Source organism: Perognathus longimembris, chromosome 10 (genome assembly GCF_023159225.1).
Source record: "Perognathus longimembris pacificus isolate PPM17 chromosome 10, ASM2315922v1, whole genome shotgun sequence".
In the NCBI taxonomy this organism is placed as follows: domain Eukaryota; kingdom Metazoa; phylum Chordata; class Mammalia; order Rodentia; family Heteromyidae; genus Perognathus; species Perognathus longimembris.
Window position 1 is genome coordinate 53,830,394 of NC_063170.1, and position 14,642 is coordinate 53,845,035.

Consider the following 14,642-nt stretch of genomic DNA (forward strand, 5'->3'; position numbering starts at 1 on the left):
TTTGACAACTGTGAATGCAGCCATTTCTTGGGTGCCAGGGGTGATTATAATGTTTTTTTCATTACCAAGGAAACCTTTGACTCCACAGGAAAAATGGAGCAATGAAATGATTTAGGACACACAGCGAGGCAGAACGCACATGGTGAAGACTCAGGCCTTTCTGGCATTGGATGGGGAGCTGGACAGTGGCCATTCAGACTGCTCCCCTCCTACAGCAATTGAGGGTTGGGGGGAGGTGGACAATGGCTCCCTGATGCGGAAATCACTTTGGCACTTGCAGGCTGGTAGTTGCAGCCATTAGTCCCAATTGGACTTCCAGGACAGCTACAAAGAAAATACTTAGTAAATTGTATGAGAATCATGGACTTGCCAGCTCCTGGGTTGACTCAAACTGGTCAGGCAATTGTTTCAACCCCTTCATTTCCTTAGCGGACTGCTGCCTGAGGGAGGAGGTAGAAAGACAATCCAGGGCTTCGCAAAAGCCACAGGTCTCTGCCTCCAACAGCTGCAGAGTGCAAAGTAGGTGTATTTCAGTCCTGAGATGGAGGGGATACAAATGAGCCAGCCCCTCTTGTCTGGCCTTCTGTGGTGGGAAGCACCAGCAGAAAGCCCAGAATACCAGGTAGCATTGCTAATGGCCTCTATGGCATACTCCAGGTCCAGTCATCAGCAGCAGCGCAATAGGAGACAAGTCTAACTGACTTTGTCTTTACTTTTCAACTCTTAATTAATTACTTTTCTTACTTTGCTGCAGTACTGGAACTTAAACTCAGGGCCTCATGCTCTTGCCTAGTTGTTTTTAACTCAAGGCAGGTGCTCTACCACGTAAGCCTGAGCTCCACTTTCAACTTCTTGCTGATAAACTGGAGATTAGTGTCTCTTGGGGCTGGTTTTGAGCCATCATCCTTAGTCCTCAGCCTCCTGAGTAACTAGCATTTGCATTACAGGTGTTAGTCACTAGCTACTTCTGCAGAAAGTAGCTGGGCAGTCACAGGAAGCATTCTGCTGCCTTGTTGAAAGCCTGGGTGTTTATACATGGTTTACAGGCCCTTTAATTTGCTCAGCTGGTGCTCTACCACTTGAGCCATTCAACAGCCCAGGTTTACTTTCTTTTGTTGTCTCACTAGTCTGGCTTTCAATCATGCTTTGCAGGGCTCAGCCTCTTGAATAGCTAAGATTATAGATGTGAGCCACTGGTGTCCAGTTTTCCATGATAAAACAAAACTCATGGCTTGTTGATCATTTTAATTTCAAGGGGGAGCCCCCTTAATCAGTATAGGGTCCTGTGTCCCTAACAATTGTCATCAGGACCTGGCTGGGTCATGCCTAAAATGAACAGAACCAAGCCACAAGCTCAAGAGCTGTGGTCTGGGCTTGACAGGGCAGTGACAGCGCAGGGCTCTCTCCTGCCATCTGGTGGTGACAGCTGCCTTTCACACCCGCCAAGCTTGATGGCAGGCTGTGCCGGTGCCCCCACAGCAGCTGTGCTTGCAGTCCTGGACATATGTAAAGCGGGAATCCTTTTGATACAGCAACATGCTCATTCCTGGGCACCCAGAGCTCTTCTTCCTCTTTCACGCTTTGTTTCTGTCTCTGGCGCTTCTGGCTTCCTAGTGCACCGGGTCTTGAAGAAAATCCACCCACTAAGGCATACCGAAAAGCTTTTGAGAATGCAAGCCCTCAGAGAATGCCATGCCATGCCACTTCACACCGTGGTGCTCAGTGAAGGGTCACCGTAATACAGCCAGATACACACTGGGGAAGACGGGCAGGGTGGTTTGCTTGTTAATTGGTTTATTTCCCCCACCATCACTAGGATGGGAGCTCTCTGAAGGGCAAGAGGATTCCGTTGTTTTTGCTCACGGCTTGTGGCAGAGGCTGATCATGTCCCCAGGAGCCATCCTCCTTCCTGCTTCTCACCTCCACCTGGGTAGAGGCACCCTGGTACCAACCAGAGGGCCTTTCCCAGCTGGCTGTGGCTGAACTGGGAGCTGAGAATAAGTTACCTGCCCGCAGGGGCTTCCTTCCTGCAGGCTGGACTATACCTGTGGGAATGAGCCTGAAGCCACGATGACTTTAAGGATGACCCAGTTAGCCAAGAGAAGGAGCCTGAAGCCTCCTACACAGAGTTAGAATCACCCCCCCCCCCACCAATACCCCCCCCCCCACCCCACGTGCCAACCTCCACAGGGACAGCAAGTGAGAAAGAAAGGTCTATTTTATTTTGGGGTTGTATGCGCCCCCTCCCCATTCATACATTGACACCCTAACCAATATGTGACTAGATTTCAACATAACATCTATTAAAAAAACCAACAACAGAGGCTAAGAGAGGTCATAAGGACAAGGCCCTAATGCAATTAAGACTGGAGGCTTAGAAGAGATAATCTCTCTCTCTCTCTCTCTCTCTCTCTCTCTCTCTCTCTCTCTCTCTCTCTCCCCTTCTCTCTCTTAAACTGAAGCTGTCAATCACTTGACTTTAAATGAACCTAACCCCAGTCTTCTTGCTGCTGATTGGTCCAGAAGCATCAGCGTGACCCAATCACAGCTAGACTGCCACTTCTTCACTAGGTGTAAGCTTGAGCCTATTCGCTTTTCTGAGGCTCTGCATTCTCTCCCTGTCACCTACTCTCTTAGCTGGCTGGGAGATGAGATGAAGCAGAGCTCTGGGTGGTCATCCACTAGTCACTAGCTGCTCCTGGACAGGTCTCCCGAGCTCTCTTCTCCCCGGGCACCTTTAGTCTGAAAGGTAGGAACCATCATTCTATAAAATGAACAACAGAGGCCCCAAACTCCACTTAAATCTCTGCTTTGTTGGCCCATGTATTTCTCACCACAAGGATGTATGTGCTTGGTTTCTGGAAGAAGCACTGGACATGAAGGGTTGAGAAGGTGCAGGCTAGAGGGGAGTCTTCTTCCCCAAGCTATCTGAGGAGAGGCAACTGATGGGCAAGGTTAAGAAAAACCTGCATGTCTTCTCCATCTTGTAAACTAACACAAATACCCGGAGATATCCCAGCTCCGCTTCTGGCTTTTTGGTAGGTAACTGGTGATAAGAGTCTTGCAAGCTTTCCTGCCAGGGCTAGCTTTGAACCGTGATCCTTAGATCTCAGCCCCGGGAGTAGCCGCCATTCCAGGCATTCTCATTCCAACCTGAACCAGGTCTAGAAACCATGCAACACACATGTGATTTGGATGTGGTCATGGTATTTATTCATAATAAATTTTCACAATGTGTTAATTCATTAATAGTAGAGAGTAATGCATATTCATACATGGAGTATACCTTTTCTTGGAGCACTCGGCGTGGAGGTGGGGAACCCCGCCAGGTTTTCCTCATCTCTTTGGTTTGGGAAGTGCGGGAGGATTCTCAGGTTGCGTGTCTGGCATGGCCCACGGGTGGCATGGCCCACGGGTGCCGGCGTCCGTCCCTTCCCATCAGCGTGGAAGGGCACGACGGCCGGCACGTCAGCACCTCCAGTTTGGAAAGCAATCACAGAAGGTGGGTTCACAGAAGCTCGGAAGGTCTCGGGTACGAGTGTGGAAGGCGTCTTCGACCCCACGGCTCAGCGCTGGGCTCATGGCGTGGACGTGAAGAGTGTTCTTCACTGGCCACCGTTTCCCCCGGCCCGGATGACACAGCTTATGTTTCGGAGCGCTTGCGGGGTGCAGGTGGCCCGTCCCTGCCGGGGCCTCCTCTGTCCTGAGCTCGTCAGCGAGACAGTGAGAGGACCTCCCCTGTCCCAGTGTCACTCTGTGGCCAGGGTGTGGGGGGCTGCAGAAGACCAAGGCACCATAGGCAGAAGCGAAGAATACTGACGACAAGGACAACAACAACAGCAACAACAACGAAAGTCTGATTTTTTTCCCAAAGAACGCATGTCCAGAAATCAGGGCCCATAGCTGCTCTTATTCTCCCCAAGTGACAGGTCCACTGGCAAGTGTCCTTCATCCTCCCTTTTCGTAAAAGTGTTTACATGTTGGAGCCTGAAGATCGCTTTAAAAAAATACAATAGCACCAAGGCAGCACACTTTTTGTTTTTCATTTTCCCCGAGATCATGTGACACGGAATACTTAATACAAGGAATAGCTGGCACCGGCTGTGATAACACTAATTACTTATTGGCTAATGATCATTTTCCTACAATGGCCAATAACAGCCTTTATGTGACTTTCATAGCACCTTGATGACGGCTAGGTTGTTTAAAAAAAAAAAAAAAACAAGGACACAAGTACATCACAATTAAAAAAAAAAATAAAAGTCCCAGGAACACATTTACAGGTAAGAAGTAAACAAGAGTGTACCGTGATACAAAGTCACCTCTGTTCTGGAACGACATAGAATGTAGGGTACGTAAAACGCTGCGGTCGGACTGCAGGAACCACGCGATGCCAAGGCAGTCACCATAAACTCATTTTACGTACAAAAAATATTACATCACAATAAATAATTTCAGACATAAATATTAAACTTTACATCATTAGGATATTCCACAGGTTGAGTAACCCTCATTTATAGATACTTGGGGGTGGTCCTGTTTCTGATTCTAGACTTTTCACCGAATGTGGCAGTAGCTGAATAAACATAATGAGATCTTTTGGGAATGAAACTCAAAGGTTAAAACATGAAATATGACTTCTGTTTCAGACGCACCTTCTACACACTGCTTTGTGTACGGGGTCATTTCGCACAGGCCTTTAAATAATGGGTGTGCACGAAGCACTGTCTTGGTGAGAAATTCTCCCATATGAGGAGTCGTAGTGGTGATTGGAAGTTTCAGAAGTTGGAGCATTTCAGATTTTCAAATCAGGGATGCTCAACCTGTATATATATTTATATATATCTATATACATGTCTATATACATATGCCTATATACACACATACACACACTCACATACATAAGTGTACAGGCATACACGCACACACACACACACACACACACACACACACACGTACGCATGCACTCTAACTTAAGGTGGAGGTATTGCATTACTATCCTTCATCCATCCCAGAATGGCTTCCTCTTCAGAGCACCTGAAATAAAGAAATCCGGAAATATAATTCTTCTGTCTCAAGTGCCCTAAGTCTAGAGTAGATAGATCATAGTGATTTTTACAGATAGAATCAAGTAACACATGATTTGCTTTAGAGTTAAGAAGCACTTCTGTTTTCATTTGCGCTCTAGTGACCTGGAAGTTGCAGAAAAGTAATAAAGAATAAAAAATGACTAGGTTGGAATCCACTTCTCGAGACAATATCCACATACTCAAGTAGTGGCATATTGCTTCCCAAGCTTCTTATCATATATATTATGCATTTTAAATAATCTGCATGCCATATATTCATAACATGTACATTATGCAGCTATAATATGTATATTGCCTGGGTATGAATACTACAGGCAAGTTAAGAGCCATCACTGCCGAGCAACTGACAACTGTTTGAGCCTCTGTATCCAGCCACCCCTAAACCTAAGACATTCCTTAGAAATCTCAGCCATTTACCATATTACCCATATTCCCTTGGCCCCTTACAGCAGAAATACTACTAATTTAAGAACATAATTCTGTAGTCAGATGTTTAATTACACATTAAAATACTAACACACAGGGGCTGGGAATATGGTCCAGTGGTAAAGTGCTTGCCTCGTATACATGAAGCCCTGGGTTTTTGGTTCCTCAGCACCACATATATAGGAAAAGCCGGAAGTGGTGCTGTGGCTCAAGTGGTAGAGTGCTAACCTTGAGCAAAAAAAAAAAAAGAAGCCAAGAACAGTGCTCAGGCCCTGAGTTCAAGCCCCAGGACTGGCAAAAAACAAAACAAAACAAAATACACACAGACACACACACACACACAGACACACACACACAGACACAGACACACACACACACACACACACACACACACACACACACCTCAAACAGACACTTCTGTCTCTGGATCTTAAAGAGCTGTAGAGGGTAATAGATGGACTGATACTAAAAGATACGGTGGTGAGCTCTTCTTCCTTGTGAAAAGACCAAGAGGAGAAAAGAGTTGCAATTCAGGCCTGTGTCCAGCAGGGGGACCAGTGTAGTGAGACCAGCCACTGCTAAATGTTACTGGAATTGCTCTGAGGGAGTTCATTTGAGTGCAGACTCTAACTTTAGGCATAGGGCAGGGCCTGAGATTCTGCATTTCTGACAAGTCCCCAGGTGCTGCTGGTCATGCTGGGAACCTGCTTTGCACCATGAGGGCAACGGTGCCACATTACAGACTTGTATGTATTAAAAAAATGTCATGTATGTAAATTGCTTAACATGGTGGGCAGGGGCCCAGTAATGCCATTGCTATAATTACTGTTGTTGTTATTAAATTCCTGGGTAGCATTTATCAAAACCTGATCTATGAGTCCCCTACATCAGAAGTCCCTGTATCGGGCCGGGCATCTGTAATCCCAGCTACCCAATCCTAGCTACTGACACCTGAGGATCAACGTTCAAAGCCAGCCCAGGTGGGAAAGTTTATGAAAGCTCTTAGCTTCACTTAATAACCAGCAAAAAGAATAAGAAGTGGAGGTATGGCTCAAGTAGTAGAGCACCAGTCTTGACTGAAAAAAGCTAGGGAACTATGCCTGCCCATGCCTGAGTTCAAGTCCAACTATTGGTTTGGTGTTCTCTCCTCTCTCTCTCTCTCTCTCTCTCTCTCTCTCTCTCGCTCTCTCTCTCTCGCTCTCTCTCTCTCTCTCTCACATGTATGAAAACCGAACACATAAGGCCTAGGACCCTCATGCCCAAGACTGAAGAACATATGGCTTCCATTGCGTGCAGACAGATAGATGAGTTGGTGGATAAAAAATAGCACAGTAGCAGGTCAGCTTCAAGATGCTTCACAGGAACCCTGGTTAGGCTACAGAAAGTAATTACAAGACAGACAGGTGGACAGACAGACACAGAAATTCTTACCTTAGCTATAGAATTCGCACCTCCAGGCCTGTACCAGAGGATGGGGTGCATTTTCCACAGTAACCGCCACATTTCCCTAGGACTCGGGTTCCGTCCTGCCAAGAGACAACATGGCCTTAGACTGTTTGCCAGCCAGATGCTTGCCGGCAGTGGGAGGAGTTCTTTCTGCACACACAGCAGGTGGCCTTGAGAATGGAAAGGAAGCCCACCCCTCATGCTCAGAGCCAGAAGAATCTGCTATGATGGGTGGATGGGTGTTGAGTGGAGAAGAATGAAACTGGACACATTTAAAGCCTGCTCCACTGTAAGTGCTTCGAAGTCTCTGGTTAGTTTCTAGTTTCCAGAAGGAGGAGGCAGATCTTCAATGCACAGGGAGTTCCATTTACAGTGGGGACCTTGTTGACTAACATGGACTATCACTGATTTCAGAATTGCTTTGTGAGAACCACGGTTTGACTTTCTTGCCTCATTTTACCACAGGGAAATTCAGTAGCTGATGTGGTATGTTTGTTGTTTTTTTTTTTTCTGAGTTCAAGATTAAGATTACATTTTTTTTTTTTTAGAGGCAGAGTTTATACTGTAGTAAATCCATTCCAATAAAAGCGGACCTGGCTGTCATACTTCCTGTGTTTCCGGAAGTTAAACCAAGAAGCCTACCCCTCTCTCTACCAGGTGAACTTTCAGGGGCTGATTTTCTGAGTAGAAACTGCAATTCCATGATTGTGTTTGGACTGATTTAAGTAGGAAGGGATTTCATACTTGAAGATCTATTGAATGAGGGTGTTCAATTGAGAAGCTTCCAGTTCAAGTGATTAAGTTGCAGTGTAATCACAGACTGAAAGGCAAATATCAGGAGAAACAAATGCTAATAGAATTCTATAAATGCCTGCCAAGTTACAAGCATGCTCAATTAAAGTTAGATCCTTGTGGACAGCTCTCTGGGTTCGGCAATCTTAATGAATGTGGAAAGAAATGTAGCAACATGAAACATAAAATCTCACTACAGATCAGCACTAACGGATAGGCATTCATTCACAATTAATGTCTGATAATAAAGAACATTAAGAAAAATACTTTTCCTCTGTCAACATCCCCTTCCTTGTTTTCACTTGTAGATGTACATTTAAAAATTTACTCTATTAGATAGATTAAGAGAATTTGACCAAAGTGTAGTATATGCAAATTGTAAATATTACAAGGAATCGCCTATTTAGAATTAACTTAGTAAAAGGTTTATTATTTTGAATTTAAACCTTTTCCCACTCTTCTCTTTTTAATTACTTTTAATGTCTAATGGTTTTGTATGATCTTTAAGCAGTTGTACACAGGAGCTTCAATTCAACAAAGCAGTTTATAAGAATGTGTGTTGAGATTAATGTCAACCCTTCCATCATTCTTACCCATACCTTCCAACTCCAGCCATCTCCTCCTTAAGTTACCTGGTTCCATTTTCACATATGTATACTGAATATAATTAATGACTGTGTTGACCCATTCTTCTTTTATTATATGAATGCATATGTGACATTATCTGGTTTCTTTTTTCCTTTTGGCCCCTCAAATCTAAAATATTTACTCTCTGGTCTTTCATTAAAAAAAAGGCTACTGACTCTTGGCCTCAGCCTTACACCCTATGTTTTGGATCATCTCCCCAGAGTGAAGTGGTATCTCTTTCCTATACGCCTGCATTTCTATGGCTTGCTCTTCTGGCATGCCTTTTCCACCCCAGGACCTTTGCATATGCCATTCTCCCAAACTCTCTTCCCTTTTCCTCTCAGCGTGCACTTGTTCACTCCAACTCCTTCCTGGTCAGTTCTTCAGAACACTCCTCAAAGGCTCCTTGCTCTGACAGAACTTCCTGACATAGCTACCTGACATGGAATGGAACAAATTTCATCCATATTTGGCTTTTCTTGCTAAAAAAAAAAAAATTGCTGTGCCAGGACATTTTATGTGTAGGTTTTGTTCTGCCTATCCCTGTGGAAATTAGATGACCTTTATGTGCATATATATGCATGTCCATAACTGTCTTGGGCTGGGAGGGGAAGAATACACTCATGTGTGAATGTGTATGTCTGTTACACACCTATGTGTGCACGGTTTACGGGTAACTATGATCGATTTTACATGCTATTTCTTTCAGGTGCTCTACTGCTGAGCCACGCCTCCAGCCCTGTTTTGCACTGGCTGTTTATGAGTTAGGGTCTCACTTCCTTCCTTGGTGCGCACCTGGCTCATGAGTGGCATGGTAGCTAGAGTAACAGGCAAACACAGTCGCACCCAGCCTGGGAGGCGACTGGACTCTGGCCCCAGCTGGATGCCACCATGCCTCGCGGGCTGGCTGTCTGCAGAGGTGCTAACCCCGGACAGTACTGTGCCTTGCTAGGTCCTTACCTGGCAGCCATAACTCGCTGGCTGAAATGAGCTCCAAGAGAAGAACCGAATCTATCCTCTGCAAAGTTATGGATCTGCCATGGCTTTACAATTTCGTAGGTGTGATTATTTTTCACAAGCACCAATAGGAGAAAGAGTTGTTCCCATCACACACAGGGCATCAGCAGTAGACTTGATAGTGAGGCTTGGGGACCTGATGTGCCCCCTGGGAGTGGCATTCAGTTTAAGCCCAAATCACCCTGGGGGAAGCATTTTCTTGCCAAGCAGGTTTGGCAAAGTGAGGTTTTTCGGATGGGCGCTGGTGGCTCACGCCTATAATCCTAGCTACTCAGGAGATTGAGAGCTGAGGATCATGGCTCGAGGCCAGCCAGGGCAGACAAACCAGAGAGAAACAAAGGTTAGGGACAGCCTCCAGGCCCTGAGTTCAAACTCCAGGTCTGGCACCAAAAAAATCCAAAACAAAACAAAAAGAAAACAAACAAACAAAACCAGCAATAAAAACAAAAACAGTGAGATTTTCATCATGTTTTCCCTCTGGGAGCTCCAGGAAGAAAAGAAATGATGATTTGAAGGGAGCCAGGAAGAGCTTTGTGAAAAGCAGGGTCTGATGTCAGAGGGGCCTCAGAGTAGGACGTCAGGGAGTCCTGAGGGGACTGAAAGGCCACACAGTTTACACAAGCCATGGAACAACTGGTTATGAGTTTGGAAAGAAATTTCTGGTTGGTCTAATTTGGGGTATCACCCAAGAATCTGCTAGAAACAGAGTGTTTCTGACCTCTCTTGGAAAGACCCAGAGCACTTGGAGCTGGGGGGAGGGGCTGAGGGGTAGAACACTTGCCTAGCAGGTATGAAGTGCTGGGTTCGATTCCTACAATGGGAACAAATAAAGTAAGCTGGGTACAGTGGCTCCGGCCTATAAACTTTCTGATTTGGGAGGTAGAGATGGAGGGTTCAAGGTTTGAGAGCAGCCCAGGATAGGACAACGGTGGTGTGTGTGTGTGTGTGTGTGTGTGTGTGTGTGTGTGTGTGTGTGGCACAGCCCTGATTCTGTACAGCAAAGCACAGTGTCACATGCCGGTCATTACCAGCAACACTGGAAGCACAACCTGAGGGACACAACGCAGGCCAACCTGGGCATAATGCAAGACTCTTTAAGAGGGGGTGGGGACCTCGCCAGTCCAAGGCCCTGAGCTGAATCCTCACCAAAAAAGCAATAGATAGAAAAGTTAAAATAAACAGATAGCTAGGAGTTGGTGGCTCATAATTCTAGCCACTCAGGAGGCTGAGCCCTAGAGGATCACAGTGTGAAGCCAGAAGAGAGAGAGAGAGAGAGAGAAGCGCTCCATTTCTCCAAAATAATTAGCAAAAAGCTGAGGAGGTGTGGCTCAAGTGGGTAAAATGCCAGTAGGCCAGTGGTGAGCTTTGGAAAAAAGCCAAGAGAGGATGCAAGCCTCCAAGTTTAAACATAAATACTGCCAGCACACAGAATAACAGAAGTTAAAAAAAAACAAAACAATGAAAAGGATGGGCAGTGTTCTATGAAGAGATGCTGTTTCGCGTTCAATGACGCAGCCTCTAGCACAGGCTGGGTGAAGGAGGTGCGCTTTCTCATAGAGTCCCCAGGGGGCGCTGCTCTGTGGCTTGCAATGTAAATCAGAGTCAGGCCACAGGCTGCCAGGAGCTGGGCAATCCAGGTTCCTGCCCTAGAGATAGATAAACTCTCTACCCATCCCAGGGCGGGTATGGTTGGTGCAGTAATCACTGTCTCCAGAAGGTGGCGCTCCAGGCTTGAATTATTTTTAGTGTCTGGGCTGGAAAGTTGCAGGGTTGATTGGCATTGGCTAACAGGACTGCAGTTCGCATTGATGTTTCCTACCAACACATTTGACACTGTTACCTTTCTTTTTTGTCCTTCTGGGTTACTGAGACATAATGAGTATTTCAAGACGTGGTATGCCGTGATAAAAAGAAATTAATTTTGTTTTTCAATCAATATTCTCTGGACAGAAAAGGGTGTTTAGGAAAACTGGACATCTAGCTGGTTGCTGGTAATCCTAGCTGCTCAAGAGGCTGAGATTCGGAGGGTCAAGGTTAAAAGTCAACCTGGGCAGAAAAATCTGTGAGGCTACAAAAAGCAAGCCTAGGGACATGGCTCAAGTGGTAAAGCAGAAGCTGAATAAATGTGAAACCTTGAGTTCAAATCCCCATACTAGTAACCTTCTATCGTAACTGGACATCCTCCTTTCCATGAGGTGTTTTTTTTTTATGGAGGGGAGGGGCAGATTGAGCTGCTGCTTAATATTCTCATTTTGACTAGGTAGAAAAAAAAATTTTTTATAGAGTTGCCACATTCAGCAAATAAAAATACAGACTGCCCAGTTAAATTTGAATTTTGGATAAAAACAATACTAAAAATAGGTGTGTTGCACGAAATCTATAGAACAGAGTAAAGAACTCTTCACTGCATATTTCAAGTTCAAATTATATGCAATGGCATACTTGCTGGTATTTTATCTAGCAGTTCTACTTGGGAATGATAACTACTTTCACAGTTTTCTACGCACATATCTGAGGGGATCACATACAGAAGGGCTGGTGACCGAGGCAGGACTGGGGAAACCTATGCACCCAGGAATCAGGCTCTGTCCCAGTGTGATGAGGACTCAAGACAGAAAGACGACTGGGGGCAGATGCAGTTTCTGCCTGGGGTGGGGGCACATTACAATCATGAGGGGGTGAAATTCTACCCTGGCCGGTGCGTCACTGTCTGGGGTTTGAGTTCCCTTTATTCTGAGAAAGGACCCTGGTCACAGAGGCTTCAAACCTCAGGGGAGAGGCTAATGTGCCCGTGGGGAGGGAAGCCACATAGAGACAGCACTTCTGGAGCCACGCTCTCCCTGGGGGCCTTGCTCAGTGGATCCAACTGGCTTCCTGGGGACACAGATGAGAAGGCCAGATTTTACAACACACACACACACACACACACACACACACACACACACACACACGCCCTTTCAATTTTCCCCAATTGTCCAAAAAGATTACCTGGCCCTGGGGGATTGTGATTCTTTTCCAAGAATCACACACTGATAGCTGGAGGCTAAGATCTGTGGATTGTGGTTCAAACACAGCCAAGGCAGAAAAGTCCTGATGGGGTTCTTATCTCCAGTTACCCACTCAGAAACCTGAAGGGAAGCTGTGGCTCAAAGTGGTAGAGCACTAGCTTTGAGTGAAAGAGCTCAGGGACACTTCCCTGGCCGTGAGTTCAAGCCCCACAACCAACCCATACCCACAAACAAACAAATAAAAATCGAAGAAACACACAACATCCTTTTCTCTGGGTTCTATAGTGAGTCGCTTGTGGACCAGATGCAAGGTGTCTGAGCCAAGCCACTGGCACGCTAGAGATGTTAGCTCCTGGGTGTGACCGTCCCCAACACAGACAGGCTTCACAGCTTGGAGGAGAACTCACCAGAAAAGGAATGTGAGCCTCAGTGCTCCACACATCTCAGCACTTTACCCTGGATTGCTGCGTGGTTTGACGAGGTTGCAGAACATATGCCTTCCTTTAATGCCACCACCACAGCTATATATATCGATAGACAGGCACCAGAACCCAAGCCCTTAGAAGTCAGCCTTACCAGTGACTTCTTGATGTCAGAGACGGCGTAATTCCCTTGGGAGACCCATCTGGCAGATTCCGTAAGAGACAGGCCTGTTCCATAAAGGTTGATGCTGAACCGACCCTGGAACAGATGATCAGCACAAACGATTTTTAGTTTATGTCCTGCACAAAGGCAACACCACGAAAGGGACTTTAGAAAGAAGCATATTCATTTGTGACGATAGTCACTCATTGAGGAAAGGTGTTGGTTTCTGCCTTCCTTCTCCTCTCAAGAGCTCTAGGAAAGAACTTTTTCTTTATAGATGAGGAAATTGAGGCCCAGCAAAGGTGATTAATCCCCCCACCCTGGGAGGGGGAGGGATACAGGAAGAGCTCAGCTCCTATCTTCCTGACTTCAAAGTCTTCCTTCCCAACCACCTCCCCTCAGCCTCCCTTACTCAGCAATCCCGATGCTGCTCACAATTATCAGATTCCTTCAGGAAGAAAATGCCACAGTCTAATTTTTCTAACAAGATCGAGCTGCCAAGGCTGGCTGGGCATCCAGCCCCCTGGGACATAAACACACTGCGGGTTCTAAGCACAGCAGGGCGCCACTTCAAAGCAGAGATGCTGCCCCGGCAGAGCCAGCAGAGGGCAGGCTCGGCCTGCTCAAGACTGCCAGGGACCAAGCCAGCCTCGTTCCCGACTGTGGAGAGTTCCCCAAAGCCTTAAGCGGGGGCTTTAAAGGTGGCCTCTGGCGCTTCAAAATTTATCTGCAACAGGGTGGTGTGTATGTGTGTGCGTATGTGCATGCAACACACACACACACACACACACACACACACACACACACTTCCTCAATCTCTTTCTCCTTCAAAACCTCCCCAGCAAAGGGCAGTTTGTGTTGAACAAACAGGGTATCTCTGAACCTGCTGATTCAATACCTGATCAAAACCTTTCTCTCTACAGCAAGAAAGAAGGGAGGGGGCTCACAACCAGACAGTCATGAACCTCAACTGAGCTCTTTAACCCAGGGATTCCTTCCTGGACAGGCGCTTCGGACTCGGGACCTCAATGTGCCCATCTGCAAAATGGAAGGTAATGAAAGAATTGCTAGATTCCGTGGGGAGGTCTAGATCAGGCCGAGCCATGCATGGCTGTATCTAGTAGACACCTCAAATACTGGCATCTTCCCCTCATTTTCGAATTGTTTCTCTTCTACCCAGGAAGGGTTTGGTATTAATGATAAATCCTTACATATCTTTATTGATCTATATCTGTCTACAAAGATATACATAGATGGATGATAGATAGGTACTGATACTAGGGCTTGAATTCAAGGTCTCAGAACTGTCCCTTCACTTTTTCACTTATCAACAGTTCTCTATCACTTTAGTCACAGCTCCACTTCTGGCTTTATTTATGTATTTACTTATTTTTACTGGTTAAATGGAGGTAAGAGTTGCATGGACTTTTCTGGCTGGACTGGCTTCAGACCATGATCATCAGATCTCAGCCTCCAATCTCTGTAGTTAGGATTACAGGCCTGAGCCACTGATGCCTGGCTAGCTTTATTTATATTAGTAGTAGTTGGTAACATATAACTAGCCACCTGATGAGTCTCAATAACTATTACCTCCCAGGTCCTCAAGGGAGAATTCCAGGGGTAGGGAAGGAGTTGTGGCTCTTGTCTGCTG

At 46.0% G+C, this 14,642-nt stretch overlaps 1 protein-coding gene across 3 annotated transcripts in view; it reads right to left on the reverse strand.

Moving 5' to 3' along the window:
• Positions 1 to 4,215: 4,215 nt before the first annotated feature.
• Adamts9 (ADAM metallopeptidase with thrombospondin type 1 motif 9) overlaps positions 4,216 to 14,642 on the reverse strand; it is a 148,078-nt gene continuing 137,651 nt past the window's right edge. For all 3 annotated transcript variants that reach the window (XM_048356091.1, XM_048356090.1, XM_048356092.1), the window contains 3 exons: positions 12,983 to 13,087; positions 6,948 to 7,042; positions 4,216 to 5,037 (listed from right to left, as the gene is read on the reverse strand). In XM_048356091.1, coding sequence (XP_048212048.1) covers positions 6,953 to 7,042; positions 12,983 to 13,087 — 195 coding nt within the window. In that variant the 3' untranslated portion in view covers positions 4,216 to 5,037; positions 6,948 to 6,952. The remainder of the gene's footprint in view (positions 5,038 to 6,947; positions 7,043 to 12,982; positions 13,088 to 14,642) is intronic.